The sequence below is a fragment of the Chaetura pelagica genome, unplaced genomic scaffold (assembly GCF_000747805.2).
Source record: "Chaetura pelagica isolate M959 unplaced genomic scaffold, ChaPel_1.0 scaffold10, whole genome shotgun sequence".
Lineage (NCBI taxonomy): Eukaryota > Metazoa > Chordata > Aves > Apodiformes > Apodidae > Chaetura > Chaetura pelagica.
This window is the reverse complement of record NW_009952263.1, coordinates 5,465,226-5,491,695: the sequence shown is the minus strand read 5'-3', so window position 1 is coordinate 5,491,695 and position 26,470 is coordinate 5,465,226. Positions and strand designations below refer to the sequence as shown.

The 26,470-nt window shown below is 43.1% G+C and overlaps 1 protein-coding gene across 1 annotated transcript; it reads left to right on the top strand.

Moving 5' to 3' along the window:
• Positions 1-2,384: 2,384 nt before the first annotated feature.
• On the top strand, positions 2,385-21,345 carry NR1D2 (nuclear receptor subfamily 1, group D, member 2). The gene is made up of 7 exons (XM_010007519.1): positions 2,385-2,768; positions 4,692-4,780; positions 5,586-5,730; positions 7,301-7,914; positions 11,760-11,945; positions 15,765-15,975; positions 20,359-21,345. Exons 1-7 carry the CDS (start codon positions 2,447-2,449, stop codon positions 20,553-20,555), a joined length of 1,764 nt encoding a protein of 587 aa, XP_010005821.1. The 5' UTR covers positions 2,385-2,446; the 3' UTR covers positions 20,556-21,345.
• Positions 21,346-26,470: the final 5,125 nt, after the last annotated feature.

Sequence of the window (26,470 nt, the reverse complement as noted above, 5' to 3'; positions counted from 1 at the left end):
GGGTGACCCCGCTCCCTTCTCCTCCCTCCTTTGTTACCGATGACCGGGCCCGCAAGGGCGGGCAGCCCCTGCTGCAGCAGCGCGCTCGGGGGCGGGTGAAGCCGTCGCTAACCTGGCCCGGTCGCCGCTGTTTTACAGCCTCTGCCGCAGCTTCTCCCCACGTCGCTCTTGAAACGCAGTGCCCGCACGGCCCGCCCCGCCACCCGTAGCCCCCGCTTAGGTGAAGCCCTGAGCAGTAGGACCCGAAAGGTCCTTGTGTCCCTGCCCAGCGTTCCTGCCCGGGAGCGCAGCTCGGCACGGCCGAAATGATGTATTTCCCCACCCCCTGCCGGGTTCCGTCAGCAAAGCCCCCTCACCCAGGACCCCCGCACCAGGCACTGGGGTCCCTTGTCACCTGCGTGCACTGAGGTGACTGTGGCTGTGCCCTTTGTTTCCAGTTGTCACCCTGGGCTGTGCTGCAGGTTCAACTTCTGACTGCTGATCAAACAAAAAGTAGGGTCCGTACGGAGATGCAACTTCTAAAATAACAGAGATTCAGGGAATCCTGACTGTGACACGGGCAAAGCTTGCAAGCTGCCTGTGGGCTCAGCCCTCTGGGGCTCCTCAGGCAAGGCTTTCAAAAAACAGGGGTGGAACCCCCCTGGCCACCTTCTCTCGGTGGTCCCCTGTGTCATTGGTGTTACCTCTGAGGGTGTTACTGTCCTGGCTTTTTTTTTTTTTTCAGTGAGACAAGGTTTAATGATAGTGGGGCAGGGTGACAGCATGTGTCGTTCCCTGCTCTGCCCCTTGCTGATAAGGATGGTGCCGGCTGAGGAGCTGGGTGCCTCCCTGGGATCAGGCGGACTGTGAGCTTTGACCTGGCACCTGGCAGTGGCACGTGCAGCGCCTGGTGACAGCAGGACCTTTGTCAAAGAGGTGGTGTCTGACACTGGCCACGGGCGCCTGAGAGTGTTGTAATCTGTTGGTTTTGTGGGACCTGTTTCCCCTTTGAAATCCTCCTTTCTCCAAAAGCCTTATCTTGGATGCAGGCTGCGCTTGTTGGAGGATTTAGTTAAGAAAATAAAGTCCGTGCAGGAACGCTGTGGTGGGGTGTAGGGACAGTGTAAGTGAGAAGCAGTCTGTGTGTGTTGCATGACTGCTTGGTCTGACTTCTGCTCTAGGTCACTTCTGCCAGGGCTTCCTTGGCTGCACCCTCCTTAGGGTGTTCGTGGTGCTTTCCACTGGAGAAAAAATGTTAAAGGGAAAATGGGCCAGTAAAGCTGCCGCAGAAGTGCTAAGGGGGACCGTAAGAGCACAATAAAAGTAAAGAAAATTTGCAAGTCAGAATTGCAACGTGAAAGCAGTGATACTTCCAGAATTGTATAACACCACTGCCTTTGTCTGTCAGGAGGCAGTGGCTGATGTAAGGGGCTGCAGCCCCAACCTGCCATGCCAGCTGGGTTAATTGAGGGCCCTACAGACACCAGGGCTTTTTTCCTCCAAGGGAAGGCAGTGCTTGGCCCTGTCAAAGTATTTGATTCTTAACTCTGGTGTGGAGTTACCACTGCAATGTCCTGAGTTGTCTGTGAAGAGACTCTATAGAGTAATACAGGCGTAAAACAGAGGGGATGCTGGATGTTATTTATTTAAACAGTTGCGTGGCTTTCGCTGTTTAAATTTTTGTGTGAAACATCAAATGTTTTTATATTGACTTTAGAAATGCTGAGTCTCTGAGACAAAATCAAATGAAGTGAAAACAATTTCTCATGCTTACAAGCAAGAAAAAGGAGCCTGTGAAAAGCCAGAACTGCTCCCAGGTCTGCCTGAGGACAAAAAGCTGTTTCATCTGAGGGATTCTCAAATGTGTCAGATTGCAAAATGCAGCAGGACAGAGACTGTTTGCAAACAGCAGCCTGGCAGTCGGAGTTGTTCTGTGCTAGGAATGCTGCAAAGACTTGGAGTCGGACACACTGCGTTAAGGCTGGCCAGGCTGCAGCACCATTTCTTTCCCTTGCCCCCTTCCCTTTTGCATCCCGAGCGCCTCCCAACCGTCCTTTCTGTGCCTCTGGCGCGTAGCCTGCATGAAGTCTTTCTCTCTGCCCTATTTCTGTCTCTAACCCAGCTTGTTTGCATTCTGGTTCAACAGCACTGTAAGATCCTGTCTTTGCTGTGGCTCTGGCTGAGCTCTGCGTGGAGGGCAGCTGGGGAAACCCTCTCTGGGCCACTCTGTGCCCCCTTCCCTGCTGCCCCATCCTGCCACCGCCATGGCTTGTTGCTCCATGTTTTGGTTCAGCCGATTCATCTTGACCGGGGTCAGAGGAGGCTGATAAGACATGGGAAGAGGATGGGGGCAGATTGGGAGGTCAGGTGTTGAAAATGAATGGAGAGAAGTGAGTTCAGGGGAGGGAGGGCGCCCAGGGACACGTGATGGCTGGGTCTGGCGGTGCTGGGTCACGGCGTGGCTCACATGGCAGCGGTGCATGTCTGCTTGTTATGTCACTACATGCTGCCTTTTTTTCTTGCCTTAGGGGGTGTGATAGCTTACATCAGCTCTTCAAGCTCGGCATCTAGCCCAGCCTCATGTCACAGTGAGAGCTCAGACAGCGGTTTCCAGTCATCCTCTTCGCCTGTACCATCTTCTCCAAACAGCTCCTCCTCGGAAGGTGGCTGCAGTGGCCGGAGCAGCGAGGGCTCTGACGGGGCACCCAAGAGTGATCGGCTGGAGGAGACTATTAAACCAAACCAGTCGAGTGTTGCTGGTTTGACAAAAGGCCATAATGGAGTCACAAGTATGTTTGGTGTTGGTTCCTGAAACCACAGTTTTTCCCCTTATATATTACAACCAGGTTTTTTGTGCGGCTTCCTTTGAAGGCACATAGCAAAGCCTCCATTTTTATCTTTTTGCATGATCTGTATGGTAATACATATGATCTTGCCATAGAAATGCTAGTAGATGGAGGTCCCATTGCTGCTGACTTCAAATGGTCCACAAATACAGTCCAGATTTACTTCAGATTTTCACTAATGTAGACTGTTCTTAATAAAAATCAAACACTTTAAACGATGTGGTGAAGTAAAAGGTAACAGTAATCGAAGACTGCCTTTGGGAGTATTTATGGAGCAGTCTTGCAAATCTAGGTTCTCTGTTTTTTGATACTCCCTCCCCTAGCCCCTTGCCTTCCCTCTCCCCAGATTTTTTTGAGGAACAAAATAAATAAATTGCCAAACATTATGTTTGCATAGCTGTACCCAGGACCTTTATCTTTGTTCCAAGTGTCAATTTATGTATTTAGAAAAACAAAGTGCTCCCAAGATGGACCTAAAAGATAGCCTTTTAAAATGCATTTAACAGTCTAGCTCCAGGTCTTTGCTTCATACTTTTTTTTTGGTGGTCAGAGAAGATTAACAATAAAGAACTATATTTGAACAGTTTGGGAAAGGTGGGAATCAAACAGTACCAAAACGTCTGTTTCAACAAGCTCTCAGCTGGAATTTAGACTAGATCTTGAATACTGATTTTTTTTGGCAGAATTATTTTACCATTTTGAACTGTTATGAAGCTAGCATAAGTATCTTTACAGTTGTACCTTTAAAGTCTGTTTTGTATGTGTGATATTTTTTTTTTTTTACTGTTCTACCCTAAGTTCTTAGTAATAACCTTTACTTCCTCTTGAAAATTGACCAGTAACTAGGTTTTTGGTATCAGGGCAGAAGATCCTGAAGATGAAACCTGTTGTAAACTGTTTAGATGAATACATAGATGGGTAACATTTCTAGCTCATTTGGTGGTTTGGTTCCTTTTCAAAACCTTGGGGAGAAAAAAAAATAAATAGTTTCTCTTTACAAATTAAACCCAAACATAAAATAAACTGCTTTTCTGGTAGAATATGGTTCTGTGGGACTATTTCCAGCTGCTTCTGTTGCTCACTGTTAAGGTGACATTATGGTTACTGAAGTCACTGGTGAAATTCCAGGTAGTGTTATTGAAACATATGTTATACCAGCACTCAGGACTTGCAGAAAATCTTAATTGACAGATACATAAAATATGTGGCTAAAAACTTAAAACAAGAATAAAACCAAATCATAAGTGTATTTACAGGGCTGAGAAAGTACTCTCAAGTTGTAGTGTGTATGTGTGACATTCTGTATGCACTCAGATGAGGAGGCTTTACATAAGCAGATGTAGCTGAGTTAGCAGTCCTAAACTGTTATCAAGTAAGTAGCATGTATAACTTCTTTGTAACACATAATAAAGTGTACTTTTAATGTTTCTGTTTTCTAAGAAAAGCTGTTTATTCTCTCTTGGACAAACTGCTGCCTTTATATGGGCTTAGTTTTCCTGGTGGAAAAAAAGGTTGAGCCCAAACTTCAGTGGCCTAGTTAACTAAATGGTCCATGTGTAAATGTAAGCAGACTTTCTTTTTCTACAGTTGAGTATAATGCTACAATGATTGAAAGCCCAATGAACGTCCTTTCTCCCTGTTTTGTTGAGTGCTTCATGTTGGTCTGTTTTCCCCCTCCCTTGCACTGGTACCTTCTGAACTGTTCAGGGTTTTTGTGCATTCTTGTCCATTCCTCTGCTGTGTTTTTTTGGTATGTTGAACTGACTTGGCATATTTTGCTTTTAGTTCAGGTTTTAAAAGCTGGAAACGTGTTCCTGCAACTGTTTTTGGTTTTCTATATCCTTGGCTTTTCTGTTCTAATTCTAGAATTTAATGGCATGGTTCTTCTTTGCAAAGTCTGTGGAGATGTTGCTTCAGGATTTCATTATGGTGTTCATGCCTGTGAGGGCTGCAAGGTGAGATATATTTCTCCTCATTTTCCTGCTGGTGAAACGTTCTGGGTTTGCCCATGAGGGAACAGGTGTCATACTGCTGAAAAGATATCGATGCACTTTGCTGCTAAACTTAAATCTGAGAAATTCCAAATTGTGGGTAAACTGTGAGAAAAGGCAAATTGCTTAGCAATAGACAGCATCTTCCAAACTCTGCAGTACCTTCTGTTCTCACCCCTTGTCCAATCCTGCCTGACTTGGGGTGCACAGCAGAGAACAGAAACTGGAGGCAGAGGTGGTAAGGACCATGTCACGCAAGACATGTGAATGTTAATTGCATTAAGAGATAGTGGGTGTGAGTTGTCGCCTGGGCTTGGGACACAGAACAGAACAGCTGTGAAAAAAGCAGTTCTTTACCAGGGTAAAGCTAGAAGTGGGTGCTTGCATTTTCACTCATCAGTAGATCTGTATTTTCTGATATTGTACCACTCCAAATTTTATGTTCTGTGAAGGAGTTTATTAACTTGAGTGTTATGTGGTAGGACCACTTTTGAAGGCCATACAGTGCAATAGCATGTTTTTGTTGCCAAACTGTGGAGTTTGAAGTAAAAAGATGCAATTTTGACTTTCATCTTTGTACTTGATGTCATGGGAGGTTGAAGTGTATCACAATGAGTAGTGAGTTCTTCAAAATCACTCGGGGCTGATGGCTGTGAAGCAGCTGATGAGATACTGTGAGGTTTTCTGGGCTTGTGAAGAGGTGAATCTTGGCAGGAGGATTTGACGCATGCTGTAGTAATAGTTCTGGGGTATTTGTGTTTGTTTACAGGGTTTTTTCAGAAGAAGCATTCAGCAAAACATCCAATATAAGAAGTGCTTGAAGAATAACAACTGTTCTATAATGAGAATGAATAGGAACAGATGCCAACAGTGTCGTTTCAAAAAATGCCTGTCTGTTGGGATGTCAAGAGATGGTACGTTCCTGTACTGCGTGGTGACCCTCTGAGAGCGAATGTGCTGCCCCCCTCAAAACAGATTGCTAAGGGTCTTAACTGCAGATCATGCAGCCAAGCTTATTGTCAGGGACAGGTTCCCTGTCCAAGAGTGTTTAGATCAGTTTGCCTTCTTGCTCTGTGACTGTCCTGAACTGGTAACATAATACTGGCTGCAGAGCTGTCCTCTCTCTGGAGGCTAATAATGCAGTGGGATGCACTGCAGTGGTCCATCAAGAGGATGGTTGTAACAGGAGTTTCAGCTTTGTTTTAGTGAGTTACTATTTTAGCTGTATCCTGCCTGAATATGACCAAGAATATTTTCATTTTTATGTTTTGTTGTTGTTGTTGTTTCAATGGTGACTCTGCCCGAGCTGATAGCTTTAGAGTAATTGTTACAGACCATAAAGACTTAGGTTTGGGTGCATGGGTTGAGTGTATATATATATTTTTTTTTTTTAATTATTTTTTTTCCCTTTTTGGGGGAGGAAGGAAGGCAGGGAGGAAAGGGTAGTGTTGAGCTGTGTTTCTGACCAACTTGCTGGCTCTCCATTCATTGTGACATTTTCTAAAATGTAATGCTGAAAGTGTAGTTCATTAGTCTGCTACAACTTACTGTCACAAACCAGAACTCTTCCTTCTGTTTCACTTTTTAATTTTCTGTGGGTGTTTATTTCACAAGAACTAGGAATCTTGGGCTGCTCATAATTTACTGGGTGGAGTGTTAAAACTTATTTTAAGTAATTATTCCAAGTTCTTGTTGTGCATAGGAGTTATTTCATCCCCTAGGCGCTTATTTGTGCATCAAGTTGCACCTGCTCTAATGAAAGATACTTAGTTATGTTAATGATGGTCTACTGCATGAACCCAATTACATCAGTCAAAGCTGGTTATAAGCCCTTGTAAGGCTGTGGTTGGACAAGATGGTAAAGGCAGCTATAGATTTCCTAGGGCAGGGTCAAAAGCACTGCAGCCACAATGATGCCCATCCCCTTGCCAGCAGAAAGTGTCCTTGTCAAGGCAAAGTTATCAGGAAATTTTTCCAAGGTAAGCTTCATTCAGCATTGATTCTCTTACTGTTTTGGCAAGTTGTGTAATTAGTCCATGAGGAGCTGTCTTGTAGGACTTCTATTCAAATATCATATGAACTGTGTATAAACTGAGCTAATTTGTCAGCACGCAAAGTTGTACTGATTTAATTGATCCAGTCTTAAAACCTGACACATAATTAACTAACACAACTGTGTGTATAGTAGCTGGGTTTGTAGCAAAAGGGGAAAAGGCTTTAGAGATTGTGTGCTTTAGAGCTGCTGTCTCTTTTGTATGTGAACAGCAGTACATATTTCATGTCTCACACCTGTCCTATGTCCAGGAAGCTCCTTGACTTCACTGCTAATACTCCTGCTGTAGCATTGGTGAGAGCAGTTAAAGCCTTCCCTTAAGTGCCAGGATTTGTGGTTGGGGTTTGTATTCTGTGTGTGTGCTAACACTTTCGGGATTGACTTTTGTTTTTTTCTTCTTTCCACTGCTTTTCATTTCTTCGCCTTGGTAGCTGTTCGATTTGGCCGTATTCCCAAACGTGAAAAACAGAGGATGCTGATTGAAATGCAGAGTGCCATGAAAACCATGATGAACAGTCAGTTCAGCGGTCACTTACCTAATGAAGCACTAACAGAACATCAAGACCAAGCACCTCAAGAAGACCTTTCCTCCAAGCCCAAACAAGAGCATGAAGCCATCAAAAGCCCTCCTCCTCCTAGCGCTGATACGGCTAAGGAAGAAGTGATTGGTATGGTCACTAGGGCCCACAAAGACACTTTCATGTACAACCAAGAACAGTCCCAAAACCCAGCAGAGATGATGCAGTCCCAGAGTGGGGAGAGAGTGTCGAAGAATGCTGAGCAGTACATCCTGAGCAGCGAGCACTGTGTTAGCGGGCTCGGTGGCCCTCAGTACCCAGAAAGCGAGCAGCACCTTGGTGGACAGTACAAAGGGAGAAGTGCAATGCATTACCCAAGTGGGCATGCCGTGTGTTTCACAAATGGCCACTGTATGAACTTCACCAGTGGTTATACTCAGCGACTGTGTGATAGGATCCCAGAAGATGGCTTTTCTCCAAACAAGAATACTACTTACTCTTGCAGCACGGGAGGAAGAATGCATCTGGTATATTGATATGCATTGTTTGATTTGATTTTGTGAAGGGTGTGATCCAGCCGTGCCTCTTCAGTCAGTGAAGCTGCACACAGCACAACTGCTGAAACTTTAAATAGTAATGCCAGTTTGATATCACAGATTGTGATGAGGGAGAATAATGGCTCAAGTTGTGTGGAGGACTTGAAAACATAAAAGGGATGGGGTTGCTTGACTCAGTTTTTAGCAAACTGAAAGTAGACTAGTATCAAAGAGTGTTGGTTGAAGAAAACTCACGGTCTTGTTAACTGGCGTGACTAAAAAATGGAAATAGATGTAGGGAGTTTTACGAATTCCCTTCTTCACTCAATCCTTGAAGACTTCACTTTAAAATAATATACACAGTCAAGATACGCTTTTATTTTCCTTCAAGGTATTCAGAAGAAATTTATAGGGTGAATCTTCAGGGCCAGGATTTGAAGCCAGTCTGCACACCTTGCTAGTGTGTTCTGAAATACCTTCTGCTGGCTAGGCAGGTTTTTTGTGGGGAGAAGTTTATTTTGTTTTAAGGGGGAAATGTTCATACAGGCAGTGTAAAACACAGAACCAATAAGACCCACAGGCTATGCATCCGTCTCCCCTAGAATATCTTCAGACCTGAACAGAAGCAGGAGGAGGATGCACAGCTAAACCGCATGAGAGTCATTCAGAGGCTTTTCTGTAGTACTTACACAAATGAGGCTCAGATACCTTAGGTGACTTTGTTACAGCATTTTCTCACTGAATTCTTAACAAGGATGCTTCCTGTTATCTTGAATATGGGTTTTGGGTTTTTTTTTCCTTAACAGGTCACTCCCATTTGCCTTGTACCTGCTGTTTCTCTGCCATTGAGGCAACCAGTTCTGTAAGCCCCTTAAAATAGATTGTCCTTCTCTTTATTGCTGGAACCGCCTGGGATGAGAGAACATAACATCCTCATTCTCTTCCTGCACTCCTGTCGAGAAGTGCGGGTTTCTGACCTTTCTGAAGTACTTGAATTGCCAGTGTTTTTCTTCCTCCTAGTTTGTAAAGATTCTTCACAGGTTCTTGAAAGCTCCTGAAAGTCTCTACACCATGATGGCAGTTTTTTTTTATGCTGGCTTTCCTTTTTTTGTTTGTTGTTTGTTTGTGGTTTTTTTGCCTTCTTCAGCTACTGCGTATGTGGACCATGGCATCCCCAGCAGGCTCTGACCTGAATTTTGCAGGCTCCAGGCACTGTGGCATGGCAAATAATAATAATTCCCGACCTTTCTTCCTTACAGGGAAAGTATGTGGAGTCACTACAACGGCATTCTTGGCACTCCTGAGGAGCAGAGGTTAAACCTGTCAGGATGGGCAGGCCGGGAGTGGCACTGCCTGCAGCAGCCCAACCAGTCAGTTTGTGACCCATGCATGACAGCTGCAGGGAGCTTTAACACAGCTGACAATGAGGAAACAAAACCAAATTCAACAGAGCACTGCAGCGCCCCCCCATCCCGGACATGAGTGACAGAGCCAGAGAACTGAATGAGATCAGGGTCTAACCAAAATGAGTCAGTACAGTGAGGGAGTGTAATTAGGCTCTGAAGCAGTGTGGAGACAGATGTTCAAGGATTTGTTTTTTTAACTCAATACCCCCCAGCCAGAAAAGCAGAACAGGTTGTTCCTGAAGAGGTTCCTTTTGAAGAGAGCTAGTGACTGTACAAGCTGACAGCTGCTTCCATAGGAAGCCAGTCAGAGTTAAGGAGCATCTGGATGACGGCCTTAGTCTTATGGTTTAGTTTTAGGTAGTCTTGCAAGGAGCAGGAAGTTGGACTTGATCCTTATGGATCTCTTTCAACTTGAGATACTCTGTTACTCTTGGGCAGAGGTCTCTCAAGAAGCTTGGACAATAATATATGGGTAGAGAGGGCAGGGAAAGTGACAGTTTCCCCTTGGGATGAAGTACCTAGAGATTAGGGTATATCACTGTAGGATGAGAAGTTGAGGTGCTTTTTGTGTCCAATTCAGAGTGCAGTGCTGAACCAGAGCTGCCCTATTTTCAGAGTACTGTATTTGTAACAATGCTTGGGTGAACCATTAAAACAACTTGGACAGAGCAGTGGTTAGTGTCTGCCGTGTTTCTGGTTGTGTGCCTTTTCCTTTTTCCTTGTGTGGACTTTTCCTTTTGCCAAAATATGCCTGATCCTTATGGATCTCTTTCAACTTGAGATACTCTGTTACTCTTGGGCAGAGGTCTCTCAAGAGAGCTTGGACATAATATATGGGTAGAGAGGGCAGGGAAAGTGACAGTTTCCCCTTGGGATGAAGTACCTAGAGATTAGGGTATATCACTGTAGGATGAGAAGTTGAGGTGCTTTTTGTGTCCAATTCAGAGTGCAGTGCTGAACCAGAGCTGCCCTATTTTCAGAGTACTGTATTTGTAACAATGCTTGGGTGAACCATTAAAACAACTTGGACAGAGCAGTGGTTAGTGTCTGCCGTGTTTCTGGTTGTGTGCCTTTTCCTTTTTCCTTGTGTGGACTTTTCCTTTTGCCAAAATATGCCATGATTTTCAGTTCATGGAAAAGGTTCCCCTCGGAAGGTGTTGTCCTCAGACACTCAGATAATGATGTGATTCACAGCTGAACCAAGAACTCCACAGTTCTCTTCCTAATCTTCTGGGGAGAGAGAAGGGGAGGAGCTTTCTGCATATTGACTGCCTGGGTAGTAACTGCTGTTTGGGTAGAAAAAAGCCAGAAATTCATGTTTTCCCAAGCTGTTTGCTAAATACACACGTGTATATACCTGTTGAATATATTATTGCAATGTAATTATTGAATTTGTTCTTGTAACCACAGGACCCTCCACACAAAAAATTGCTAGGCAAGTATCAAATTCAAGATGACCTGCAAAAACAGCATACTAATCTGTTTCACTGTTTTCTCTTTGCTTTTCTGATGCTGTGTAGAATTACATACACTGTTTAGTATACTTGTGAGGAATACTTAAAGGAATTCTCGTCCTTGATGATGACAGGTGAAATGAATATTAAAAAATGTAAACTTGATTAAAAGATTTAAATTTAGAAAGCAGAACTGAAAGTACCTCACAGCATCTGGTTGGATTTTACAGAAGGCAGTCAGCTTTGATGGGTATGCCTGTTTATTGTAATGGATTCAGACTTTCCTACAAAAAATCACTGTTTGTGTAAAAGAAAAGGCATTTTGTTGTCTCATGACTGAGCAAAATTGAAATATCAGTTCCTTGGTGATCCTCCTTCAGTGATACAAGTAAAAGCAAACATGTAGGAAAGGAAGGTTGTCCTGGTAATGAGGGTGTAAACCTGTGACTCAGGAAATGAAGGCTTGGTTCCTTGCTCTGGTTTTGGCATCTTTGTCATTTTGGTTGAATCACTTTAGTTCTCTGCAAAACAAGAAAGATACATGGGAACAAATGTAGTAGTGACTGTGAGATTTCAATCGACTGATTGTGAAATCACCTTTAATTGTGAGATTACAGGGATAATACAAGTAAGAGAAATTCAGGTGTCAGACATGTGTTGAGATCAGGGAAGAGCATAATCTGGATTGTCTCAAGTCTTCTGCTGTAAATGATGTCGCAGTTTCCAAAGTCAGCAAACGCAGAAACAGATTGTAGTGGACCACTATGGGGTTTTCATTACTTCCTTGTTTGTTTTGAAGGGAGGGGGAGAAACCCAGTTGCTTTGGGAGTTGACTGAAGAATATTGACATTTTTTCTCTATTCATCATTATTGCAAAGCTTTCTTGAAGAATAAACATGCTTCTTTTAAGAATTTGTCAGTATTTGGAATTACATCTTCTAAGAGTTGTTTTCTGCGTGTGTTTTGTAAACATCAGGTTTGCCCAATGAGTAAGACTCCCCACGTGGACCCAAACAAGTCTGGCCATGAAGTCTGGGAAGAGTTTTCCCTGAGTTTTACCCCTGCGGTGAAGGAAGTGGTGGAGTTTGCCAAGCGCATCCCAGGTTTCCGAGATCTCTCCCAACATGACCAGGTTAATCTTCTGAAGGCTGGGACCTTTGAGGTGAGACAACTATGTGCTTATTGCAGACCTGACAAGCTGTGCATTAGTCTGACCTCCTTCAGAATAAAAACAAATAGAACTGAATTATATTGGGCAAAACCAGCTTGGTCATGGGTGCTAGGCTCTGTGCTGTCATTAAGCTGATGGTGTCCAGTGCTTCTGCTCGGTCAAATCTTCGTGAGCTGTCAGGTATCTCAAAAGTGCTCAGCTCTTTTACCCCTTCCTCTTCCGTGGGCATTAATGAATTTCTCATAAGGAGTTTCTTGGGTTTGTATAGCAGTGATTACTTCGATAGCTACCTTTGCTCAGCCTGGAGAGAAGCAGACTGTGTCTGGAAGGCTGGATAGTTTGGGAAACTATTGATGTACCAGTTTTGTAGAGGAACATCTTTATCATTTTGTATGTCCTACCTTCTGCGCCTTTACTCCCTGCCAAAGCCAGAGCATCCATCCTGACCAGCCACCACTAGCCTTTGGTGGCAACTGTGGAGTGCTGAAGCCTTTGTCTCTAAAGCAGTAATGCTGATAACTAGCTGTACACAGCTGCAGCTCTGTAGATACTGTGTACCAGCTGCAGCCTGACAACTCTAGACTAATCCCACCAGGTCGTCTTTGTTAATTTCAGCCACTTGTGAGCATGACATGTATGTGAATTAGTGGTGTTAAATTGGGAGTGGTACCAGAGAGCTCAGTGCTGTGCATAATTAGTGACCTTCACCAGGGGACCTTAACTTAAGGTTTTAGTTGCTCTTTCACTCTTGTGTCTATTGGAGACCATGCACATTTGATCAATACTCAGGTTTGAAGTTTTAACATAGAGGACCAGAGGAGTTAAGTCCCAAATGTTCAGTGTTACTGTGCTTTTCTGGGGAGGGCAGGCTTGGTGCTACTTTTCCCCTTACTTACTTGCTTTATTCTTTCAAAGAGCGATGTTGGATTTTGTATTTACCTGAACTGAAGACGTTTCTCATGTGATGTGTTGGATCTGTTACTGGCATTTATGTAGACTGATACTAGAGTGGGTATTTTTTGGGTTGGAAGGTATAAGTTACGTTGGAAGACTTGGTGCCTGGAGCATGTCAGTTTCTTTGTTTCTTCCTTTTGCTGCAATGTGTTTTTTGCCAGTTACACTTGACCTTTTAATATACATCTACAACTCTTGTAGCTGTAAGGGGTGCATTTTACCTTCTTCAGCTACAGCCTCTTAAGTTGTTGCTGTTCATATTACACGAGAAAGTTGTTTCCTTCCTCTGCAAAATGGCATACTGTTCAGTGCCCTCAAGGAGGGTAGAAAAATCAAACCTGAACCGTTCCTGTAACGTAAAGGCAAACCTTCATGTTTTGCAAGTAAGATATTTTGTCTTGGCCTTTCTTCACCTCAGGCTTTTCTCGAGACTCATTGATACGCCTTTTTGCCAGTTATGAGGAGTGCTGATAAGAAAGTTTCTCTATCCAGAGGAATTAATAATAATGTGTGGCTGCATGCCACTTATTTATAAGAAACATAAATGATTTTGTTAGTGAGTTGGCACCCGTAGTTAAAGGCTCGTGTGGCGTTTTAGCAACAGAAAAAAACAATGCTGCAGAGCAGTGGAAAAAAACCCCAACAACAAACAGCCAACCAACAGGATTAATTAAGCCATTGCAATAGAGGCAGAAATGTCTTGAAAGCCTGGTGTGCACAAGGTCATTTCTGTCTTCTGGGTAACTAAACTAAGATATTGCAACATCTGCATGTTAATAGAAGAATCTGAGTAAAAATACTGCCTCTTAAGCCTCTTTTGGCTCCTTGGGCATGAGCATGTAACTTTCTTAGCACTGCTTACCAGGAGCTTGTATTCAAGGAGTGCTGCTTCAATTGTGGGTACAAAGATGCATGTAGACAATGCTGATGCTGAAGCAACATAGCTGTATGTACTCACACATGTAAGCTAAAAAGGCCTCTTAAAACTGGCAATACTGGGAAGCTCAGTGTATGTATCATAGTGGCATTTGCATGTCTTTGTATGGGAGCCAGCTGAGAAAAAGCAGTGAGCTTAAAATAAGGAGCTCAGCTGGATTTGGGTGGGTCCTCCCCCGACTCCACAAGCCTGTACTCCAGATCTAGGTGATTGTGGGTAGTGACTCAGTTTCTTCACAGACTCACAAACTTGGTAATTTGGCTATAGGTGGTGGGGAACTGAGCAAGTCTGCAGGGAGTTTCTGTGTTTATATTGCTAGGGTCAGGTGATAGGGTTGCTCAGATATATCCTCAGCATGCACAAATAGGAGTCTGCCTTGAAGTGAAACAGGTTGAATCAATCATGTGCTATACCAAAGTCTAAATTGGTCTTCCTTGAGTTAGAATGGTGACATTGAGATCTATAGGCAAGGTCTTTGCCCTCATATTAAGACAGCTTCATGGGCTTCAGTTTTGAATACCAGGGTTAATACGAATTGGTTTAATATTTTAAGTTCATGTTTCTAAAGACCAGTTCTTCAAGGGGAATGCAATTTTGAACTGAAAGGTTGTTGAGTACCTGGTGGGTCCCTGCTAATGCGCAAGTTCAGCTTTGTCTGTCTGCCCTTTGTCTCCCTTTTGTTGTATTCTGAGGGCTTCTGTGCCTAGGTTTCTTCACTCAGTAGTGTCATCAAAGGACATGTATCTTAGCCTAAAAAGGTGAATAATACATAGTTCTTATGTGTCCCATCAAGATTGCTGCGTGTCATTTGGCTGTTAAAATGTAGGAACAGTTCATGTAATGTGCATGAGTGGTGTTGGAATTATCTTAATTTTTTTTTTTAATCCTCCTTTTTCAAGATTATCAAAGGCACTAGTCTTTGCTGAAACCTGGTTCTCCTCTCTTCTGTAGTAAACATGTAAATTAATGTAGTTATGTAGGGTAAGTAAGAAGAGGTGACTGTCACACCAAGAGATTACAGCAAGTCTGAAGTTTTATCCAGTGCCAGTTGGTTCATTTCTCCAAATAAGAAGGCTGTTGTGTGCAACTTAAACCTTGAAAATGTAAATAAGGTTGTTGAACATGAGCAAATGAAACTTTACAAGCCATTCCAGAGGGAAACATTTCACAATATGACTGAGAAACCACAAGAGAAATTTCAGCCCAGAGGGGTAAGTTCAGCACACGTCAACTGCTCCAGCCCAGGTGCTTGTACCAAAAGGGTATTCCCAGCTGCAGCTCCAGACCAGGTGCCATTTCAAGCCCTGCTTCCTTAGCCTTTTGAAGACTGTACATGTGGCTCCTTTCTACCAGAGCTCATTAACATTCCTGTGGGAGCAGCAATGCGGCATGGTACTTTCCCAAAGAATGCCAAGTGGGCCAGATCATCAGGTGGTGTAAATCAGCATTGTTTCAATGGAGCTGCTCCAGTTTACGCCAAGAGGGAATCTGGTTCAATACCTTCATTTTGCTCCTCATAAGTGTAGCCAAGAAAACATATATTTTAATGCTCTGGATGCCTTTGGCTGTTCTGTGGCTTAAGCAAGTTGTCCTACTGGCATATTTAGGAATGGCATTGTCTTCATGGCTCAGGCTGAGGCTTACGTTTTCATTTTCCTCTCTTTCATGTGCTATAGCCCCTCCTCTGCATCCAGTCGCTAATTTTTTTCTCGTGTTTTTTTCTCTCAGAATACTGGTCCAGAGCTTGCACTGTTTTTTACAACTCAATAGCATGCTGACAGTTTCTGTATAGAGTGCTTGTACAGCAGTTAATGGGACAGTTTGAATGATGCTAAAAGGTTTGGTTTTTTTCCTTTGGCTTTTCTAGAAATCCACCTGTATTTATCTGGGTTTTTTTTGTTTTTTTTTTATTTCAACAGGTTTTAATGGTACGGTTTGCGTCTTTGTTTGATGCAAAGGAACGTACTGTCACCTTCCTGAGTGGAAAGAAGTACAGTGTGGATGACTTGCATTCAATGGGAGCTGGTGATCTGCTCAACTCCATGTTTGAATTTAGTGAGAAACTAAATGCCCTGCAACTTAGTGATGAGGAAATGAGTTTGTTTACAGCGGTTGTCCTGGTATCTGCTGGTAAGGAGAGAAAGTTAACTTATACCTTTGCCAACTTTTGAATTTGGCTCTCTATTCAAAGATTTCTGTAAAATACATACCCTGTTATTGCAATTTAGTAGGTTATAAGCTGTTAGCAACTTGTAATTCCTTTTCTTCCATACCTGCTCTCTCTAATACTGCCTTTTGGAAAAATGTGTGGCAAAGGCCTTATGTTTTCCTTCTGCTTTTTATAGAATGCAGAAATACATCTTATAGCTGCCCATGGCTCTTTAGAAGCTATTTGTCTGACTCATCTGAGTTTCACAGGACAGCATCATTGAAATTACTCCTGACTTGCACAGCCTAAGTCTTGGGATAAGGTGATATTTTTACTCCCAAGCATCGTCATTGAAGTCTATTGCGTATCTTGCTTAAGTCTAAATCCAAGAGTTTGATCCCTGCCTATGTCAGCAAGAAAGCCCATCCAGCTGCATTGTGACTTCTTACTGCTCAAGGTCTGCCAATCCACTGACATCTTCTCCGGCCTCGTATCTTGTTTCAGTCCCTGGATATACAGAGCAACCTGGCCCAGATTCAAAGAAGGATTAAGCACCTACTTCTGTAGTATTATCTAAAGCCTCAAATTAGGCACATTAGCTCTGCATATAATGCCTGGAATACAAGATGCAGAATCCCTGCTTGGTGGGTAAAGAGCTCTCTAGAGCTAGCTAGCAGGAACGCTAGTAGTGCCCATTTACACAACAAGCCAGCATTTGGGGGCTGCTCAATTCTTAGTGCACCTCTTCCACAGGAGTGGATGTGGGTTATACCCACATCTTTCTTCTTAGGGAAGGGCACCCCAGGCATGGTGCTGTATGCACATGAAGCCTCTGTAAACAAGGCAGAACAGGGCAGTCTTAATAGCTTTGTGCATGGGCTGACTGAAATGGTGTAGCACAGGATGGAGCAGATGTAGCCACTTCCATTTGGAAGTGGTGGTGAGGAGCAGAGGGTGGTAAGAAGCTGACAAGCTGCAAAAGCCAGGACCAATGGTGGAGTGAACTAAGCATAGTGCTGTAGTCTGTTAGTCAACATGTTCAGGTAGCAGAGACAAACCTGGGGATTTAGTTGCTTTTCTAGATTGTGCTTTGCATATTTTATCTTTGAAAATCTAAATTGATGAGAACTGGAGACAGCCTTTAGAATAAGGACTGAGAACCAAGCCTGTTCCCTCTTTTTGCAGTGTCATATCTAGGCTACAGTCAGTCTTGCTTGCTCAGCTTATGAGCCCTAGAATATGACAATCTCTGTGCCACCAGTTTTGAATGTAAGTGGGCATATTTGTTCTGTTAAATGTCCTCCTAGCACAGAGTCAGCCCTCCCCGCTTAGCCCTTTAAGCACTGCTCCGTGCTGTTGCTAGCTCCCAGTGGGGCTTAGCTTAGGGATGGTATATCACATACCCAGCATGTAATGTCAGAGTCATGCAACAGGACAAAAAAGGAGGTGTTCGGTATTCAGGCTTCTTGCAGTGGCTAAGGATTTTTCAGATCATGTCTTTGGATGTTAGCAGTACCTATCTTAGCTTCCAGATCTTACACAGATCTGATCACAGCCTTCCTGGATGTCTTCACTAGATACTTCTGAAGTTTTACGAAGCACAACATCATTGCTCTTCTAGCACTTGGGCCCAAACTGACATTTGTACCATTTTACAGACATAACAGTAACCTTGGTGGTTGCTCTGAGTCCCGTGACTTTCTGATTTCTGACTGGAAATGCTGCTGTCATCACTTGCACAAGTGAATAAGTGAGCAAGCTTGACACTTGAGCAGATACCTGAGAAGTGCCCCCAACACAGCTCCTGGGAAATATGCTCACAGTTTGAGGGCTTGCCAGAAGGTGCCTCTAGAACTGAAGGATTGTGGGCATTTGTCAATTAAGCAGATGTTGAAAGGCAGATCTCCCCCACACTCCACACTTCAAGGAGTGTGACCTAGAGAGGCATTTCTCATAATGTGGAGGCGGAGCTTAATTAAAGGAGAAGGAAAAACGGAGAAACAGCATCACAAAGAATGACACGGAGATTGAAGCAGAGGCAAAAGATGCTGTGGCTGGAAGTAGAACCGAAGGTGGAAGAATAAGGCTGTTAGGCCTAATTTACTTCAAAATGAAAGTCAGAGAAGACTGAAAGGAAGATAGTAAAAATCCACATCGATTGCAGAAGGAGGCAGGTTGTGTGACTGTTGCATCCTGATAAAGCGATCAAGAACATAAAATACCATGCTGCACTATTTAAAGAATATTTTTAAAAGACTTTCATTTGTTTAAGTATTTTTTGAGGAGGAAATGTGGAAGTGAAAAAAAAAAAAGTCTCTAAATAGTGCTGGTGGGGACAACGCTTGTCAGAAGCATCTGTATGTAACATTGGATGAATAACCACTCTTCTGAGGGCTATTTAGAGCATGCAGAAAGAAGAAGCAGGAGTAGTAGCAAGGAATGTCACTGTATATGTTGTCTGGTTTTGCTGCCATATGGCAAAGAAAGAAAAAAAGGATAGTTATACAGCGAGGATGTAGAAGTGTTTCTGTGATGCTGAGGAATTACCTTGATACTGTTCCGAAAGAGTGCTTCACCTCTAGCTTCAGTGACCTGGATGTGTTGAAAATGAAGGGGAAGAGCAACGTGGATCATGGGCACTGAAGGAGGAAGGAAGGTTGAAGCAAAGCGGAAAGAATGGTTTGTGCATGTCTAGAGATCAGATAATCTTTTAACTCAGGGTGCTGCCTTGTCGTAGAAGAGTAAAAAAAGCAAGCCTTTTATTAGTCTTTCTTACTGGGACAGTGCTAACAAAAACTGTTGCTGGCTGCTGGGAGCAATTGGAAGTCAACCAAGAGGGAGAAGACAGACGTGGACTAACTGAAGAGCAGAGGCTCTTAACTCACTTGAGGCAACCAGGAGAGATTGGACTGTGTTCTGCCTTCAGAGGCAGGGCAGTACAGCTGTCCCTGTATAGAGCTTTTGGGAAACTTCATCTGGCACAGTGTATGCAAATGTTGTCATCCCTTCTCTGGACAGAGCAAACCTAAAGGTTTTGCAGAGTGAGGGGCAAGTGGAATAGTTAGCTTAACAAATACAGGCAGAGAGGTTTATCTTAATCAGTGCTGTCTTGGAAAGCAGCCTAATGGACAGTCTTCATAAAAGAGTGGATTAATACCAGTTTGGTATTAATAAAGGTTCATAACTGTTAGGGTAAGAAGGTTCTGGAACAATCCTTCTAAAGGAGCAAAGAATAGCAACTGCTTCAAGATGGATCCTTAAGTGGATTATATATATATATATATTTTTTTTTTTTTTTTTCCATAGCAGTAGGAAACTGCAGTGAATAGGGCTTCCTACGCTCTGTTCACCTGAGAAGTCCTTTTGGATTCACACTGACAGCATAAGGAAGGGATTCCCACTCTGACTGTACAGTCTGACTCAGTGCTATTCCAGAAAGCTGTTGTCATTTGTGTCCTAGTTCTGCAAAGTGCTTTAGTACATGTACGCATCAAAGCACGTTTCTGTTTGTGTCCGTCACTTGTCTATGTACATGCCCTGCTGAATTTGCATAATGTTTAAGAGAGGCTACAGCTTGGAAAAAAGAGCTACTATGCATCTACTATTAGATGAGATGTTTTGTTTAAAAATTCATCCTTTTAAGCTGCTTACTTAGGCTCCACCTAAGGACGGCAGGCACGTTCTTAAATACAGCTCTCTTGAAAAGATGCTTCACGTGTGGGGAGAGTGCTATATGAAAGCATAGTATTTTTCTTGATGTTGAAATTCTTCTCTTCCTCAACTGGGATTCTTCTGTGTGTGCATCATGTTTCATTTTGTAAGTGCTTCAGAACACACTTGAGTAGTACCCAGTCATGTCAAGGCCTGTACTCCCTTTGCCCTTGGGGATCCCATTGTGCAGATAAAAGTGTGGCTTGCCCTGAGGGATTTCCTCCTCAAACCTCCCATTTAAGTTTAGGGTTCTGTTTCCAGCCTTGAGAAATGTTTGAGACTTTTACTTCCACCTGCCCCTGTCTCTCTCCTTGCCTTGAAAGTTGTGTTTCAGCAAAATACTTAACCATGTCCTTTTCTGGAAACGTGGGTAAGTAAATACGGGAACAGTGGTTGGACGCTGCCAGTGCGGCACAAGCTTTTAATATTTTTACAAAGTTGATGCTAAATAATATTTGAAAGACTTTTGGTGGGTTTGAAACTTCTGCCATAAGTAATTTTTCTTGTTCATTTAGTGAGTGATTCTTGCAGTGGCTTTATGTTTCAAAGTAGATCTGTTCAGTATATTTTTTTATTTTAATTTTGCCCCCCCTTCCTGTTTTTTTTTTCTTTCTCTCCCTCCTTCTTCACCCTCCAACCCCCTTCCTTTTTAGATCGCTCTGGAATAGAAAATGTCAATTCTGTGGAGGCACTTCAGGAAACACTAATCCGTGCACTAAGGACCTTAATAATGAAAAATCACCCAAATGAAGCTTCTACTTTCACAAAACTTCTTTTGAAATTACCTGATTTGCGTTCCTTAAACAACATGCACTCTGAAGAACTCTTGGCCTTTAAAGTTCACCCATAGGCCTTTAGGTTTCATTTGTACTTGGACTTGCCTCGTGTTAAACTGTTTTGTGCTAAAATACGTATTTATACAGTTGTACCACTTGTTGAAGAGAGTTCACAGACTGTGAACAACTAATATCTGTCCCATAACCATGCAGCAACGCTTCAGCAGGTGCTTTCAGCTAAGGGTGGCACAGCAGAGTCCTGCAAGACATCCAGCCCCAGCTGTGGCACAATTCTGCGGAAGAGGTTGTGATGAGCCCAAGTAAATATGGACTGTTCTTTCACTTAGGAAAAAGAACCACCACTGCCCTCTCATGTAAACTGAACGCAGAATAGCTGTGTATGTGGGTGGGAACAATCTGCGCTAATAGGAAAATCGAAGAGCTGATTTAATTGGTCTTTCACTTATCTAATAGATGTATGTCTGTGTCTCTTGGTAACTCACTCATGGTTTCACTGTTGTTATTCCATTAAACCTGATGGAATGATTTCAGCCTGCACCAACTCTTCACTGAGCGTGTGTTTATGCCATGTGTATATAATATAAATAGCTAAGTAATGAGTGTTTATGGCTATATAAAGTACAGAGTTGTGTGTATATATGTGTATGTATATAAATAGTTCTATACATAAAGTATACATATAATTTCTTCACAATATTTTAAACTGTGAAGGAATTTAAACTTAAAACAGAAGGTGATCTATGGAAAGAACCAAATAGATGCACTTTGCATATTGCTGAACTAATTATCTGAGCATTTCTAATTTTTAGAAAACATCAAATTTGCATTAATATGCTGTGTTCGTTAATTTAAGAAAACAAAACAAACCATAAACAACAGAGTGGCACTAGAGGGGCAGAGTCAGTTTCAACTTGGGGTAGGGGGTTGTGAGAATCTCAAGTCGAGGTGGTTTGTTGTGGCACTAATGAGATTGATTTTTCCATTGCCACTGAGGTTCTTAATGGTCTGCTAAAGTTAGAGAAGCATCAGATGCTCTTCAGAAACTTCAGCACAGCCAGAAACAAACTATCAGATGAGTAACAGCATCTATTAGGGAAAAAAAATAAATTTAAAAAAATGGGAAAAATGTATCCATGAGTACGTTTGGGTGTATGTGTGTTCTGTGACCGTTTATTTCTTGCAATACATCATTTTGCTGCTTCATTGCTTAATGAGAATTGAACACAGAAATGTGAGATTCCCCATGTCTTTTCACAGTTTGGGCTTTGTGGTTTCCATGCCTGATCTGGAGCTCTCCATTGGTTTGTGTGTGTGTGTGTATGTGCAAAGAAGGTTCACAGGATAGTCAGAATTTTTTTCTTACAAAAACACCACAAAAAACAACCAAACAAATGGGACTTTTTTTTGTTGTTTATGCCAGTAACAAATTATAAAGCAGCTCCTCCAGGCTTAAGATTCTGCTGTGTTTTCATGTAGGAAAGCAGTTCTCTCTGGGTTTTCTCCATTTGTAGCAGGACTTGGCATCAGAAAAGAGAGATTAAAAAAGAGTCAAAGCCATTGTGTTAACTAGTTATGCCTGTGTTTTGCTAACGTGGGAAGAAGATGCGCCATTACCCTTGTGTTCAGTTAACTTTCCTTAGAGGTCTCTAGCATTTGGTAACACTACTCTGGGGCAGGAGAACCCTCTCAGTTTGCTACTGCATTTAGATGTATGTGGTAGTTGAGGCCAGGAGGCAGAAAGCTGCCAGACTGCAGAGCTTCTCCAGAGCTCCTCCTTGCCACACAGAAGCTGCTCTCCTGCTGTGGGACCTAGAGCAGAGGCAGATCTCTGAGCATCAGCAGCCGCATAGAGGAGGGGAGGCACGTGCGCCTTGCCACGGCTCCAGTCACCTTTGGGATGGGAATTTCCCCTCAGAAAGTGGTAAGGAATGCTGGCCGGGGGACCAAGAGCAGGAGGGGGCGGGTACTAGAGTAAGAGTTGGGAAAGATTTGGCTGAGGAGCAGAAGAGCCCACCCATTCCCCTCCTCTGCAGCTGCTGCAGGGAGAGCCATCTTCCTGCTTCAAGCTTCTTTAATGGCCGGGTAACAGCCCCTGAGTACATACAATTTTGCTATTCAAAATGTGCTGTCAGGGCATATTGTCCTAATTTCTGTTAACTGCATCCTACCAGTATTATTTGAGAGCTTCACCAAATCACACATTGAACCATTCGGACTTTAGAAAGGACACAGTCACATGTTTTGTATTATTTAGGAGCTGAAATTACTTCTTTGTAGACCCCATTTAAAACGTTGAAAGTGAGTTAACTCTTGCTTGTTTTGGGAGGGAAGGAGGCTTCTTACAGAGATCGCCACCCTATAACTGTATTTTGTTGTGTTTCATTTTGTTTTCATTTTTGTTTGTTTGTTTTTTCTTCTTAAAACTGTATTATTAAGCCTTTAGGAATGTATAACCAGGACTGAGTAATAACTGCTTATTAAATTTTTAGTTAGATTGACCATGTATGCCTATAGATAGATAATCTAACTTGTGCGGTTTCATTCGAAATAATCTTCCTGTACATAATGGAAAAAAACAGAAAAAAAGCCCCAAACAGATTGACTGAACAAAAGAGTTGATTGAAGTACGGTTCAAAAGTGACCCACGTATTACAGACCCTAGCTGGACTCTTAGAAGAAAATCTAAACTCATTGTGTTAGCTGTGTATTGTGAGCTTTTCTTTTACTGTGTCACTGGTTATACACTTGTTAAACGCTGAGATAATAGACTTCATGCCAGGCATTCGAGTACTGTAGATTGGGTCATTGATGAAAGATTAATGTACTGTATGACTTAAATGAAATTTTTATTCTTGATTTTGTTCTTGATTTTGTTCTTGTTTCAAAAGATTAAATATGGGCATTATGTCAGCAAGCTAAGCTGTGTTTCTGTGTTCTTTCTGTTTTTCTGTGTGAAATCTGGAGGGGGGGACAGCACACCAAAAGGAACAAAGCAGCAGTAGTGGATGAGAACAGCAGCTACTGTAAGGTCATGGAAGCTGCACTGGTGCATGGTTGTTGGAGCCGGTACCTTGGTCTGCCCATGATACTGGTCTGTCTTGCCAGGTGGTTGGACGGAGTTTTCTGGTGCACTTTGCTTACTACAGTCAACGGGCTTTTTTAATAGCTTCATTAAAATAGTAATTTTAAACATCTTACTTGCATTTCAAGAATATAACCTTGTAACTGAAAAAATGTATGTGGTTTAGTTTTTTTTTTTTTGTAGAGACAGACTTAAAGCTAGGTTACAAGAAAGCTGTCTGGAGAAGATTGATTTTTCCAACTTAGTTTCCTACTTTTAAATGTTTACTGTTTTAGGAGTTAAGTTTCTCAAGGAACTGTTGTATCTGTTGCTGTTCAAAAAAAACTCAACAAAACAAAATTAAAACTGCCAGCACTGGAAAAAACTGCACAGACCCCTGTTATTGTTCTTGGCATGTTTTCTCTGTTGGCATGTTTGCATATGGCTTCCCTTGTTGCAACCAAGTCTGAGTCCCTGTGCATGGGGCTGTGAGCCACAGAGGCCTCAGGGCCTGGGAGGTCCTTGGGAATGGCTTTTCCTGGCTTTTGCCTGGATGCTCCAGATGGTCTAATTCTTCCCTGTTTGGCAGCAAGAGTCTTACCAGAGCAAATTGGGGGGTGGGAGGGATGCTTCCCAGTAAAACACAATTGCTTTCTGCCTCTCCCGCCCTCCCAGTTTGGCAAGATGATCTGGGGATGGAGACATGAAGTGTTTGGGCTTGTTTGTGGGGAAACTTGCTGGTCTTGGAGTCAAGAGCGCTGACTTCTAAGTGAACATTCCTGCAGCAGCCTGCCCGGTCTCTGTCCTCACTCCACAAAGAAATGGCTAATATCACAAGGAAAACAAAGGTCTGAGTGTCACTGTGTGAAAGTACAAGCTGGTGAGGGTGTGGGCAGCCAGCTCCTTCCTGCTTGGGTTCATGTCCCATGGGCTGTGTCTGGGGTGGGAGGGGATCGGGATTCGCAACTGAACCACAACAGAAACAGTTTGTACAAGGAAATAATTGGCACTTCCTTTTCCTTGATGAATGCTGCCAGTGGCCACCAGAGCATTAATCAGCTAATACATTCTTTTTTTATTCTTTTTTTATTTTTTTAATTTTAAGGTTGAAGGTTGGAGTAGAGAGGGAGGGACATGCCAGTATGAGGAATGCCCAGACACCCAACCTCGACAGCTGACTGGGCTTTAATGGGCAGCCTGGAGAAAAATATTGTGGAGGCTGTGCTGGCCCGCAGGAAAGTTGGTCAAGCATGTAGCTGTGTCACTAGCAAGAGAAAGAGCAGCTGAGCAGTCCTGCATGGAGGCTGGAAGGCTGCAGATTTGCACATACCAGAAACAAACAGATCCATCCACGCTAACAAAGCTTCCCGCCATGCAGACACTGCTCTGCCACACCAGGCCCCTGCAAACATACACTCTGGTTCTTCTCTTTGAAGCTTGCAATGGTAGAGGGCTGAGCTCTACCATTTCCTATAGCCATAAAAACAAACTGCTTCTGCCTGGCCTGAATCCCCATGGCAGGCTGCAGGGCTATCTGTGATGGTTGCTCCCCTGCATTGCTCTTCAGAACTGCCTTTAGCTCTGGCTTGAGAAGGACCATCAGGGTGTTACTGGTAAAGTCAGATACTTCATTTTGGGTGAGTGTCTTCAAGGGTATTTCTGCTCAGCCCCTGTACCTTAGCTTGAGGAGATTATGGCTCAAATTATTTCATGGAACAGCAGTGTATGCTACTTACAAGGTAGTAGAAAAGCAAAGGTTTATGTGATGTGTTTAAATCCCATCTGGCACAGAAGATGCAGCTCAAAATGAAACACATCTAGAGAGGTCTGCTGGGTTACTGCTGTACATCATCTCTTCTCCTTCATGTACCATGTTCCATAAACCTCATGCAGGCAGCCTGGGATAAGCTGCAAGTCTAGATAGCTGCACCTTGGTTTTCATTTTCTTAATGTGGAGACAACGTGATGCATAAGCAGTGGTGATGGTTTATAAAACTAGGCTGACAGTAATGCCCCCTCTTATGCCACTTTGGTAGGTCAGTTGCCAACACACAGATGAGGATTGCCTTTGACCTAAGCTGACTCAGTTCTCACACAGTCCCTGAATGTGGGAGGATCTTGAGGAGAAACTTGGGTGCCCCTCCATCCCCTTCCCTTTGCTCCTTTGGCCCAAATGTAGGTGCAGAAGCACTGGGAAGCAATCTAGATCTGTGCACAGATATGACATCCTGATAGATGACTTCTCTTCTGCACAACACTCTAGAATAGAGAAAACGTGGATAAATGGCCACCTAATGTGTGTGTCTGGGTCCCCAGTGGCAGATAAATTATTTAACTATGCTGTATTTCCACAATGTCTGAACTAGTACCTCTTAGGACGGACGGTGGTGCAGGAATCAATCCATGCTGCACGGAGCATTTTTTTTCTTTTCACCTCTTTATCCTTGCCTGATAGCAGCCTCTCTGGCTTACTCTTAAGCTGCAGAGTGGTGTGTGTGGCTTGGCAACCCTATTACCTACTGTGCAGTGTGCATTTGCCCTCTGCCCATGCACAAGCTTCCCCTTGTTGGTAGTTTGGTGCAAGGCCAAAGTGAACCCCCTGACATCTGCAGGGGAGCATCTGTTCTGTTAGTCCCTTTATAAGAGTATAAGCAAAACCGCTGGGTTAACAAGTCAGAAAACAAGTGCTTGTTCTTACATTTCACAAGGGAAATTTAGCAATAATTATAGGCACTTGCTTGCTGTGTGTCTAACAGAGGAACTGTGCTAAAATAACAATGTATTGGGGAACTCAGTTCTGTCCCTCAGTGACTGCTTTCACTTTACTTACGTGCATAGAGTAAATTCTGTGATAAAACTGGGCATAGAAGTCCTGTTTACTCTTTTAAGTCCTTCACCATAGGAGAG

What these genes read in the sequence shown, in the direction of transcription:
- NR1D2 (XM_010007519.1), top strand. Translation starts at nt 2,447, where the DNA reads ATGGCAGCGGTGCATGTCTGCTTGTTATGTCACTACATGCTGCCTTTT. An exon ending in ATGCCTGTGAGGGCTGCAAG is followed by an intron (nt 4,781 to 5,585) that starts GTGAGATATATT and finishes GTTTGTTTACAG; the next exon opens with GGTTTTTTCAGAAGAAGCAT. An exon ending in CGGGAGGAAGAATGCATCTG is followed by an intron (nt 7,915 to 11,759) that starts GTATATTGATAT and finishes TGTAAACATCAG; the next exon opens with GTTTGCCCAATGAGTAAGAC.